The 12,966-nt window shown below is 38.3% G+C and overlaps 1 protein-coding gene across 4 annotated transcripts; it reads right to left on the bottom strand.

Moving 5' to 3' along the window:
• Positions 1–850: 850 nt before the first annotated feature.
• On the bottom strand, positions 851–12,552 carry LOC117422640 (pecanex-like protein 4). 4 transcript variants are annotated; one of them, XM_058991930.1, is made up of 11 exons: positions 12,169–12,552; positions 10,679–11,428; positions 9,960–10,139; positions 9,070–9,587; positions 8,444–8,544; positions 8,081–8,203; positions 7,333–7,696; positions 4,833–4,936; positions 3,621–4,669; positions 2,990–3,176; positions 851–2,518 (listed from the first exon to the last, which is right to left on the bottom strand). In XM_058991930.1, the coding sequence occupies exons 2-11, from the start codon at positions 11,365–11,367 to the stop codon at positions 2,267–2,269; spliced, it is 3,567 nt and encodes a 1,188-aa protein (XP_058847913.1). In that variant the 5' UTR covers positions 11,368–11,428; positions 12,169–12,552; the 3' UTR covers positions 851–2,266. The 4 variants fall into 4 exon arrangements, with proteins under 4 accessions (XP_058847913.1, XP_058847916.1, XP_058847914.1 ...); XM_058991933.1 differs by having other exon boundaries at positions 12,277–12,552; XM_058991931.1 differs by lacking the exon at positions 12,169–12,552 and adding an exon at positions 11,957–12,162.
• Positions 12,553–12,966: the final 414 nt, after the last annotated feature.

The following is a 12,966-nucleotide window of genomic DNA, read 5'->3' as shown; positions in this document are numbered from 1 at the left end:
TATTTAGCCTCTCAACCAATGTTGGGAGGTTTTAAGTAACCTTCTGTTTTTAAGAGCCTCTAACTACAATATCATGCCATCACATACATTTTTGAGTTAGCTATTTAATGGGCCTGTAAAATTCCTGAGTGTCTCCAGCTGGCCTTATGGCTGAGGATCAATTAAGTTTAACTAATTGGAGATGCTGAAATAAACAAAATAAAAACGGCATACTAAATAAACAATGTCAAAGCAGAGTGCTACGGTGTATAATGCAGCCTGCACTTGGTTTAAGTTAAATCTGTAACATCTATAAACAGGATGTTTTCCTTGCAGTGTTTTTGGGGATATCTAGTTAAACTCTTTCATGGGGATAAGTTTCGGTTCACAAGTGGGACAGGAAGGGTTATTCTTAAACGTGACATGTCCCCCTGTGCAATTAATTTTTGTAGAGAGCTTCTCTCCCTGGAAAGCCACACACTTTGGTGCTCAGCATGGATATCTTGCTTACAAAATTAAAGTCAGGCCTAAATAAAATACAAAAAGGTTTTTTGTTTTTTTTCATTTGATACTGAGAACATTTCATTCTTTGCGGGATGAAGCACACCATGGTCATAAATACTTCATTTCTTTGCCTTGTTCTTCCTAAAAATACCACTTGCCTGTCTGCAGAAGGAAATTCTATTGCCATAATGTAATAATTAATTAGTTAAGATGTTCAGTTGATGTGGATGTCTCGGGAACTTTTGGACAGACCATGAAAACAATAAAGCCCTGTTTTTACTTAACGGCAAGTCCATGTGATGTGTTCCATCGGGGGGGATACGGCTAAACAACCAAAAGTGTTTCATCTATTTTGAATGCATTTTTCACTGATTTATGGAAGCCACATCAAATATTATTTTTGCTGATACACACTCATATTGGTCATTTAACCTTTAACTGAAAAATATGTACATTTCATTTTATATATTACACATTGTAATTACCAAAATTACCAAACGTGGAGTTACTGTTGATTTCTTGACTGGTTTCTTTTACAAATCCACCATTTCCTGCTGTCACTGACAAATGCACAGTTTTCAGTTAAATTAAAGCGCAACATATGCACTTTACAGCAACTACCATTAACTGTTTTAAAAAAAAAAAAAAAAAAAAATGTATTTGTTTTAAAACAAGTACCTTTTGATCAACAAATAGTACAGCAATTAAATGTATAAGTAAAAACGTACATTTGGATAGTACTTAAGCTTTGATAACCCTGTAGTAAAAGACAGACCTAAATCACAAAGGCCTGTAAGCAGATGCAGGTACTTTAGGCCACATTCACAAAGTACTCCCAGTGATCCCAGTGCTAACTTTGCATATTTTTTTTTTTATTTTGTAAAGAAAAACAAACTGCTAATTTTATAGCAGGTGCTTCTCAACTTTGTGCATGTTTTACCCAAATTTAAAATAATTTCAACTTGTGACAGAAAATAGTTACAGTACAAATGTCCTGTAAAAAATATATATATATATATATATACAGTATATGAATTGGAAAACTCCTGTTAAACATAACTTGACCCACTTAAGGAGCACAGTACGGCTGAGCTCCACCTTTAAGAGGTGGTAGTTATTTAAACTATGCTTTTTAACAGATACAAGAAAATTACATATTTCATATGTTGTTAACAACAGTTGGAACAAGAAAGTTTAGCAAGAGAGGTTGTTTGTAATATTTTTTTTATTTTTTACGAGAAGGCCATCAGTTGAGCCCCACCTTTTTTGGTTCAAGTTATGTTTATCAAGCCATGTTTCAATCCTATATATTTATATCTTGTGAAAATTCTAAAGCCAGTATTTCATGTAAGAAAATATTTAAAAACACAGAAAACTAAACTATTTCAGTTCTTAAAATCTAATACAGTACTTGTATTCCTGTTAAACAAGAAACATTAGTTTACCAGGCTGTTTAAAAACAAAACAAAAAAAAACTTTGTCTAATTAGAGTTTTTTTAGCACAACCATATCACACTCTCAGTCCCAGTGTCACATCTCACATCCATGTCATTTTACCTAAAGATAAGATACTGGAGATTCTTGTCTCATACTGGTTAATTTAGTTTGTCCCTTTTCTAAAATTAACACATCTGGGGCTGTATCTCCAAACTGACCAATCCGTCTCTGAGAGTGATATAAAGTTAGAGAGACTGGCTAGCATGTTCAATCACAAATTTTGCTATACTGTTCTCTAACAGCTGAAAGAACAAAGCCTTATCTTTGTCACTTCCTCTGTCACAAGTCAGAACAAAGGCACATGAAGAGGTGTCGAGGAATAAATGGGATATCCCAGTGGAGGGTCCGCTGCCTGCACCGTGAGGTTTCGGAGCAACACGGGATGCGCTTGGATACTGTAGCGTTCCTCGTCGTCATTGGTGGCGTAAAGGAGCTCCCAAGACAGATTAGCCCACTGTCCCCGGATTCCTTCGGAATTTAACTTTCCCACATGGACTAACCATTCCTGTAGAGTGAGCACACGTCCCTTATAGGTGCCCTGTGAAGGAAAATAAAGAAGGTCATGACACAAACCAGACGGTTTTCTGATAGATCATGCATGAATAATGTATTGGAAACTGTTAGAGGTAAATTGTTAATTTATTCAATACATTACATAATGAACAAAAGACCATAATACTGACATTACAAACCTACTGTACACTACCAGTATTTTGCTCCCCTTTATCACAAAACCTAAACAGGTAAGAGAACAACAAGATAACAATGGCAGGACAAAATTAAATCAACACTCCAGTTCCTTAAACACTGTTGCTGTTTTGACAACTGGGTAACAACATAAAATGAAGTGTTTAAAAAGCTTAAAAAGAACCTGTCATGACACTATGACAGGTTATAAAATAGTTAGCCACCCGTTTCTTAATGTATTTGCTTTTGCCTGCACTCTCTATTTATTCTTCTGTCTTAACTCTTATTTTCTAATGAGAATAAAGAGACTGCAATTTATTACCATGATGGGATCGTGGCCCAGTGAGAAAAGATACGGCTTTTTCTGCAGCACAGCCTGTTGCCACCTGGCATCAGATGCCCTCCCAATGTACCAGTCCCTTTCATACTCCTCTAGATAGTTAGCCAGCTCGCTGAAATCTTCCACCAGACCCAGACTAGCTTTGTCAAACATCAATTTGAAGGTGTATCTATAAAAAGAAGAGCAAGAGAAAAAGAATATAAACAAATCATAGTTCAACCCCTTTATAACACTGTGGTCAGGAGACATGGTTAAGAAACCATTCTGTTTGTGGTCCATTGTTATTCATTTTCCAGAAATCATGAGAAACACATGGGAAACATCTACTGGCCATCTTGATATCGCTGAAGAGACAATCATTCCCTCTTCTAGTATAGGCAATAGATTTTAATAAGAAACGATGTTCCACAGGCTTTCTAATGCAAAATGACTTGGTGGGATGTCATTGCTTTTATCACAATAAGTGGGTAAAATCACCTCTGCAGATAGCACTTTGTGATAAAAGGAAAAACAAATCTCTCACCCAGTCATTCTACATTGTTGGATAGAGGCAAAACACGCGTACGCTCCTACTGCGGTACAGATCTGTTAATCTGTTATTTTTCCATCTCACCTGAAAGCTTTTAAAACAAGCTGAAATAGATCTGGTTTTCCTGTCAGCCAATCCAACCCCACTGTCCATGGAACATCGCCACAGTATACTTTGTAGACATAACTGGGGCTTAAGACAGTAGATTCAGCTCCTAGTGTCACCCCATAGCAAGTCATCACCACATGGGCGTAGAGGTCCATCAAGGCTCCATCATTCAGGACTTCTTCCAGGATATCATAGGGCCTTTCTTCGGTATTGGCAATGTCCAGCTGGCTCAGGACGGACTTGTACCAGCCTTCAGGGAAAAGCTTTCTTAACTGCTGCATCCGGGGGCCTGGGAGCGCACTTGATCTCCACTCCTGCGGTACATTTAGCTGCTTAGAATGAGAAGAACTGAAGATAACCATTGGCACAGCCTCGGCCTCGCTCAGTCTTTCTAATTCCCTCCCCTTGTCTATTGCTGGGAGTCCGAATCCAAGTGCTTTGTCTGTTGACTTCACGCTGAAAGACTCGCAGAAAGGGCTCTGCATTTCAACAGAGCCTGGAAGAGTTGCGGACGTCTGTTTTGGGGCTGGATTATTTAAAACTGTTTTTTTACTGGATGGCTCAGGGCCAAACAAATCGTCATCATCTGACCAATCATCAAAGGTCTCTGAATTTAAACTTGGAGTTTTCCTTATGAAGTTTTTTATTGTGGCGACGTTGACCTCCACAAACTGTTCTGCTACAACCTGGGCTGGTTTTGCCCCTCTCATGTCCTCTGGTAGAGTTCCTTCAAGTGTTTGGCTTTTTTTAGAGCAATGCTGCAGGAGCACCCAAAACAAAATTTTAACAAAATCATCCTTCATTTGTTTCAAGTTGTCGTGGGAGTCAATGATGCCAGTCAATACATTCCTAGCATCTGAATAGAGGCGCACAGGCAGAGCAGCACAGGGGGTTAAGATGTTGCTGAAATGGTGGTTCACGGTCGATTTCTCCAGCCCATCCTCCTGCTCAAAGGCCATTTCAAACAGCTCGTCCACTTTCCGAGCTTCAGCGGTGTGACAGGAGGTCTCTTGTAGCTCTAACCCCTGGAAAACAGAGAGAAACAGGTAACGGAGGAGACATGTGCAGGCTGGCATAGCACCCCGAGGGAGTTACCATAAAAATGCAAGCACAGCCTAAATGGCTGATACATTTTATGATCCTACAATAGGTAAAGTGTAGATATTACAGGAATGGCATGAACAGTACCTTAATATTAAGAGAACAGTAGCTAAAGCCTCTCTCCAGAACCATGACCCACATGACTCGGTCCTGAAACCGGCAAAGGAAGTGAGTCCCAGGAGACGGGACACCTGAAGAGATCAAGAAAGCAGACATGTAATAGGAATGTCAGAAAAATAAAGGCAGCTTCACCCAAACTTAAATCTCCATGGTGCAACAAAGAGGCTGTACTCAAAATGAACAGCACTTTAACAGCAATTTGAAATAGCAAAAGCTGTTTTTACAGAGATTGTCAAAAAGGTGTCACTACAAGTTACTACCTTGAGACATTCAAAGTCATTGATGAGGTTTATGAAAATGCTACATAAAACACACAGACAGTAGCTAACACACAAACATTTCTGATTGCTGCATTGAAGAGATAGGGCCTGAACTTTTCGGTTTTTATTTTCCAAATCTCTACCTCCCTTTAAATGTTATTTACTCGTTGTTAAGCTGTCTCTGCATCCTAATAAAAATAGAAAACTACTAAATTAAAGAATGGTTATGAGCAATTAGCGTAATTTGTCACTTCTGTTTGAAATACAAATTAAACGAAACAGAATCAGGTTCAGGCTCACAATATGAAGGTAAAAACAAGTGACACTGCTTTATAATTAACAGCTTTTTCTAATAATCAGGAAACATAAATCGGCTCAAAATAAGTTTAAACGGATGTCCTGTGATCAAAAATAAAACCCTATATACATACAATGCTGACATATTTTGAAAGCAATAACTAATTGAAATATTGACAGTGGGATGTAATGTTCACATCCACAGTATAAAAATCCTTCATTACAAAAAGACAGAGAGAGCCAGAGAAAACAGCATGGTCCATCTATCATCGCTTGCATCTGTAACATTGTTGTCTTCAGTAACTGCATGAATCATTTGATAGAAAAAAAAAAATGATGGTGACAGAAATAACTAAAGCTTTGTAAACTGTGTATGCTGTAATTCTTTATAGCTAGACTATAGTGTTTTTATTGCCCAAGGACAATGTCAGATGTCATTGGAGTATCTCACAGAAACTACAATGCTAGATGATGTAAAGTGACATTTTATGCATTTCGTTGGTATTCAGAGCTCAATGATGCTAGAATGTCACAAAAAAAGGGGCATTAAATAACAAGATTTTTCATATTTTTCCTGTCTTATGAAAAACTCTTAATCTAGCTCACCACATTTTAACTGAATGAATTACAAGCACATAGGTTAGCCAATATTATTTGTAGTCTTGTGATTTTTTAAAATTATTATTATGATTATTTTTTAAAACATCCAAGTGATCCCCAATGAGTTGTTATACAGAGATCAAGTAACCCTTTTTCTACACAGTGATGCAATTTCCTCTGCTAGACTGTTTCAGTGCTACATCTGTGCTGCAGGGCCTCGGACATCTTCTTGTCTTGTCTGGTTGACTTTGCTAGATTAGACAAGGTAACAAAACAGCAATTCTTCCCACTATAGCGTGAAGGGGTGAGCTGAACCCCAAGCAGCATAGATCACACAGTGCATACAAATAGGTACTGGGAGATCAAAACAAAACAATTTTTTAAAGAGTAATTACTGTGCCTTTTCGTTTCTGTACCTTTACCTTTTTATGACATTTGCAATCATTCCGAGTGGTAGTTTATAGAAGTAAAAGCCCGGACCATCTATTCTAGCTCTTACTTCTATAAAGACACTTCAGCTGATCCAGCCGGGGAGACAGAACTAAACAGAAGAGCAGCCCCTGAACTCAGGTAAAAGAAACTTAATACAGAAACTATCAAAAAGCTAAAAATAACACAATATTCGGCATATTGCAATACAAACCACCTATAATGACTGTAAACATCATAAACACGGCAAGTGGACAGTGAAAAAAAATGGGATTCAGTGTCATTTGAAAAAAAGGTATTTTACAGGAAAAAAAAAACATTTGCAAGAACAATTTTGGTAGAGGGTGACAGTTTGTTTTACAGAATAAATAGATAATAGAATTCACTGAAGTTATTAACAAAGTCACATACTGCACAAGGACATCTATTATTAAAAAAAAAAAAAGTAAAATATCCAAGCGAACACCCACGTGCTGACCCAACAAGCGAATGGTCCAGCGGGATAACAGCAAGTATCAGTAGGTCAGGAGTTCATTTTGCAGTCATGCTTGTCTGGCTAAGGACTGAAGATCAGTCTTCACTGCAGTGATTTTCACCTGGGGCAAACCCAGAAGAATATCTCGGCCTGTATAGCGCAAGTAGTAACAAGCAGATCCCAAGCAGTAATATTGGACGCAAACATACCACAGCGGCACATGAGATAGTTTACCTGTTAATGCCTTATCTAATGAAGGCTGGGCCACGCATTGAATTATGAAAGCTGATTATTAATTTTAAGGTTTGTTTAACCGATCCAAAAACAGCTTGGATGACTGATCTTAAGTCTCTGCTTCTGCCAAGATACAAAAACTGCTCGTAAATCACTTGTGCAGTATCCTTACCCAAACTTCCAGTGGCAAATGCAGTTTGGAAAGCCTCCGTCAGGCTCCACAACATCTGCTGGTAATACACCGAATCAGGGCACATGCAGGCGGCTGCCCCCACGGTGCCCGGCCAGCTTCTGACCGGTCTGGGGAAACCCACCAAGAAGACCGGCAGGGTGAAAAGAGGGAGCAGCGGAGCGGAAAGCACGGCCGACAGGGCAATGACAGCCAGCAGCATGGGGAAGAGCACTGCATTGATCGTGATCAGTGTGACAGTGGACTTCCGGCGCTGTTTCTTCTCTGTCCAGGATGATATGAGGATAGTCAAGGCAAACTTGAGCTTGGAAAAAAACTGAGTAAGGCGATCCCAAATAATGCCAACCTGTAAAAAAAAAAAAAAATGTAATGCTGACAGCTCACTTACATATATTTTTTTGTTGAGGCTAGTACTTAAGGCACTAAATGTGCCAGAATGAGAATCTAAAATTGAAATAGAAGCGTCAATGAAATTAACCTAGTCACAAAACCACTGCCTAATTCTTCACAATTGGCAACGGCATGGAGACTAAACTACCCTCAGCTCCTAAGAGGTCGCTCTCTCCAGGACAGGCTTAAGGCATGCTTGAAGGTGCAGTGTGGGGAAGCTCACGTTGCCACTGCTTGAGCTATCTATGCTCTGTGGATGACTCTCCAGTGGTGTCAAACCAGTACTTTTCTTGGGCACCAATATGTATCGTGAATTGTATTTAAACTTTTTTTTTTTTACCAATAGTAGTTGGATTCCAGTTCCCAAGCTGTTCCACCACACTAGATTACTCTTTAAAGCTGCCAGACGCACAATAGCAATCACCACCATCTCCAACAAAGCATGCTCTGTGTTCTGCCACAACTGTGAAAAAAAACAAGTTACAGTATCTTTTTGAAACCATCACATCACAAATAAGACGAGTCATATGGAAAATATAGCAGCAGAACTGCAAATAAAAGCTGACTGCAAACAAACTACACACAAACAAACAACCGACACTGACTCTCAGTGTAATTGTAATGATATATTTGGCCAGATACATACATGGTCAAATAGTATACAGAATTGTTTTTTTTTTTTTTAATAAATGAGACAACTTACTGTTCTGAAAGCTCTAGTAAATCCAATGCAAAGAGTAACTGTGTGAAGACTCTGTAGTGAGATATCCATTGCAAGAAATCCAATCATGGCAAAAGGGGACACTGAAAGGAAAAGAACAATCTAAGTTTTCTTTTTAAAAAGTTCAGTAAAGAGTTTAAGAAAAAACATTCAACGCTTCTGTAAATGTAATTTCGAGAGCAAGTAGCTTCAAATGACATAAACACTTTTTTTTTTTTTTTATTGCTTACCTTTAAGATTTTTACATTTGTTCTAGGTCCAAGTGTCGTTTCTCAAATAATGACTTCTGTTTATATTTTGCTAAATCCCGGTTTTATTTATGCACTGTATACTACACAATAGCTAAGGTGCATGTGCTAATGTATGGGGGGGTTTATTTGCACGATAAGTGCATGTGCATTTATGCAGGATTATTGTAGAAAAAAAACTAGCTTAGAAAGAAAAAAGTTTAATAAAAAAAGCCACTTGCTCTTTAATTAAATTCTTCAAGACATCCCCATAGTTTTTTGTAAGCAAAAAAAGTTTTTAAGGTTTTAAACTAAATAAAAATACCACAACCCCACAAATTTAAATCTCCTGTATTTTAATTTAAAATCGCATGATCTTACCTAGATTGATTAGAAGTCTTCTCACAATCCCAGCCTTCATAAGCCCACTTTGCTTTTGTTTAAAAACTTTCAAATTTCTTATCTGTTGAGGGTAGAAAGGGTTTCGAAAGACTCCATAGAAGATGTATGCACCTTGAATTTCTCGTAAAATCCATGAAACAACGAGGAGCGATATGAGGATATAGCTGATGATGGCTTGTGGGCTGCTTGCAGACGTTTCTGAAATTGTTCCAAAATGATGCAGGAGACCAGCTTCTGCAAGAGCTGCCAGAAGGACAGTCAGGTAAATGAAGAACTCCTTCCAACCCAGCCTCCAGCCCAGACTGCGGGGCATGTCTCTGAGGTCAGCCTGGGCGTCGGGGCTTCTGCAGCAGGACCGGAACATGAGCTCCACCTGGCTGAAGTCAAGGCTCAGAATAAAGCCCATTCCAGTTGTGAAAAGAACGACCCCAAGAGAGCTGGGAATGAAATAGGTCCCTATAGCCACTCCGACAGAAACAAGAAACATCACCACCAACCTGAAAACAAAAGAAAAGCATAACTTAATCTACTAGATGTTTACTTTTCATCATTTTTTTAATGGATTTTATAAGCGTTTTTGTGCCGATCTGAATTGTCCAATTGAAAAAAGTCACCTTTCCACTGCTGCTCACTTACTGATCTGGTGAGCTAACCCCAGATGATTTTCCTCCCCAAATTCAAAGCCCAATATGGGCCCTTATCCATATATTTCATACTTCATTAATCAAATCACACAAAAGAATCAGAATGTCAATTTAAAGATAGCAAACAATTGGCATACTGTTTGTAAGATACCTAATGGTAATGCAATATACTTTGTATGACCTGCACAACAGCATAATATAATGCAACATATCATCTTTCACTACCTGATGTTCGTGGACATTGCTGAACCTCCAAGTCCAAATACTAAAGTCTGTTCCATGCCCCACAGGAACACTGCATCAACTGGAGAGAGGATGCCAAGGGCCCAGAGAAGTGGAAGAAACAAAAAGATGATGTGCAAAGCTTGGTTTGCTTGTTGTAGGTCTGGGATTGTGGCATTAAATCTAAAACAAAACAGAAATGTATAAATCTGAACGTGCAGAAGTAAACATCAAGGAGTATTGTTATTTAAATATACTACTGGTAACACATTCCTATTTTTCTTCTTTATATGCAATTGTGGTATTTTATACAATTGTAAATCAGACCTATTTAACATATTTTACTGAATATTTTTTAAATATCAACAACAACATTGCATCAATTGTAATCCTCCAAATAACGCACTTATTCCAATTCTTGATTATCTGTCTTAGTAAGGGTTAAAGCTCAAATTGCTATATTTAGGCCAACTATTGCCAGTGGTCACTTCTCTGGCAAACTTGCAAACATCCAGGAATTCTATGGGCATGGTAAAACATCTTACAGGGAGAAAAGCTGATTAGCAAAGTAAATAATAACAGGCATTTCAGCTGTAGCAGCCTATGCAATCTTTGTAGACAAATAAAGGATGCGTTTCAAGCACAAGCCTGTAAACACATATAAAGAAAACCCTTTGAACAAGCGTTGGGGTTCACCTTTCGTAACCCTGCTTTGACTGTACCTGTGTGCGAGATCCACTGCAATGAAGGCAAACATATACATAGGTCTAGTGAGTGGGGTTATCTCATAAGTGTCTTGTGCTTGGAATGTAGCAGTCTCTGTAGCTGTATTGATGATTAATGAATATTCACCAATGCACAGGGTCACCCATCCAAACACAAAGATCATGACAGCAGCCCCTGTGTTGTTGTACAAAGAACTCAATCTATTGAGTAATAAATACCATGTCCCCAACCCACACAGTGCCCCAGCAAGAACTGTGTGAAATATTGTGTTGACAATAAACTTCTTTCCGGGAATAATAAATTTGATTGTCTCAGAGCCAGCGCAGCTGGCAAATTCAAATTCCTCTTCATCTGTGAGGATATTTTGAGTCTGGAGTCTTTCTACGGTAACAGTCCTTCGTCTGGCACACAAGTTCATGATCTGGACGACTGAAGCAGCTATCACCATTAGTCCTCCAGAAAGCACAGCTGCGTGATAATCCTCCAAGAGCAGCAGCTGGTACAAAAGCGTCCCCACCCCTCCAAAAACCCATGGTGTCAGAAACAAGATGATCTGATTTACGTAGATGTAAGGTGGAGCACAGTATCCTAGTTTCAACTGAGGTCCTCCCAGCACAGTCTGTGGAAAACGTTTCCAAAAGAATTCCTGCTTGTATTCATTGAGCAATGGGACATCTGGACCCATTCTGAATATAGCCTTGTGCTTTTCCAGTTCATCCTCACCACCTGATACAGTGTAGCATTATCTGGAAATATAATTCAAAAACATAACATGAAAAAAGAGGATATGATGTCAACTGGGGTAAAAGTGTGTGTGTTTGATATCCACTTCAAAGTGACATGTATTCAATTTAATAACTGTAATATTTAAAAAAAAACATTCAAAATAACCCAACCAAAATTTAAAATGTTTATTTACACGTACGACTTGATTCGCTTCAAATACGTTACACTGCCAAATACATTTGCAACACTTCGGTTAAACAAAATACACTAAAATATCAAACAATCTATGCAATGTACAAAGTTTCTTAAGTCATAATTAAATCACGTAAAAAAAAATGATTACGAATGTTTAACAAAATATGTTATCGTAGTTATTGATTTAATCAAAGCACAATGTTATTTAATACCAACTCAAACAATAGTTACCTTTTCTAACTTACACATTACAATGGAAACTACCTTAATTAAAAGCTCATTGTATGCGTTGTTAATCCATCCCGAATCTATTCCGTTTAACATTCAACTGTTTTATTGAAAGTCAGGTTTACCTGTAGAATTCTAACAGCATTCAACATGTGGGCTACACTGGGCTACGCTTCGGGTGTTGTTGTAGGATACTAGTGCAGTCTCTTAAGTTACAAATGCATATTATTTTACTCCACAACGTAAATCACAGAATTTACTACCGAAATATGTTGAATGTCACTACAGATGTAACATGACCGAATGGTTTGCTCAAAATAAAGCTGTGCTCCCTCACCCTTTGACGCCCCTCCGTTTCTATGGACGGATGTAAACAATAACTAGCAACACTTAAACACGACAACGTGTACAAACACCAGCTGCCAGGCAATGCATACTAACAAACCTTGGGAAAACAATCGATGGGGAGTAAATACTACCTCCATAATACATCATGCATTCTTTTGAAAAACACACATGCAAATATTCATATTTAGTTTGTTTTTTTTGGTTTGTTTGTTTACAATTTCTACTAGCACGTGTAGCTTATGTGAAACCGGGGGGGTCTGTTCGTCTCTAGGCAACGTAAAATATTGTTAAAGTCGAAGCGATGACAAAAAAAACAATAAACCGCCTATAACTGTTGTTAGCTCCTTTGGAGCTGGTGACAGACGCCGCCCGTTGTTACCTGCCAACAGATAGATTTATTCACACACTTACGCAGCAACGTGACCTTTCACGCATGAACGTAATGCTCATTGAACGTTTGTGGCCTGACGAGCACCCTCGTCACGTGATTTGGGCTATTCACCCTAACATCTCCAATATCAGTATCTCCTACTTCTGCTTTGGCTCCAAAGGGACATTTTATGCTATATAGTACAGCAAATGTGTTTTTATTTAATACAGTGTTGTGTTTACCCTATTAACAAAACCGTTTCGTGAAGGACTGTTGAAAAAAAAATGGCATTTTCATATTTTCAAACAAGCTTGCACATCATCACCTGTTTAGTGATGATTTATTAGTTTTCTCCTCATTTTTCAAAAGCACTGTTTCATCCAAGAGAATGCTTATAAAAACTGTCCTTAACAAAAA

The sequence above is a fragment of the Acipenser ruthenus genome, chromosome 18 (assembly GCF_902713425.1).
Source record: "Acipenser ruthenus chromosome 18, fAciRut3.2 maternal haplotype, whole genome shotgun sequence".
In the NCBI taxonomy this organism is placed as follows: Eukaryota; Metazoa; Chordata; class Actinopteri; order Acipenseriformes; family Acipenseridae; genus Acipenser; species Acipenser ruthenus.
The sequence above is the reverse complement of the archived record's forward strand: the minus strand, read 5'-3'. Positions and strand labels throughout refer to the sequence as shown.

Excerpts from the sequence above, each read along its gene's own strand:
- LOC117422640 (XM_058991930.1), bottom strand. The coding sequence starts at position 11,367 with ATGGGTCCAGATGTCCCATTGCTCAATGAATACAAGCAGGAATTCTTT. Across the intron at positions 9,588-9,959 it reads GCAATGTCCACGAACATCAG|GTTGGTGGTGATGTTTCTTG; the intron begins GTAGTGAAAGAT and ends TTTTGTTTTCAG. Across the intron at positions 4,670-4,832 it reads ACTGTTCTCTTAATATTAAG|GGGTTAGAGCTACAAGAGAC; the intron begins GTACTGTTCATG and ends TCTGTTTTCCAG.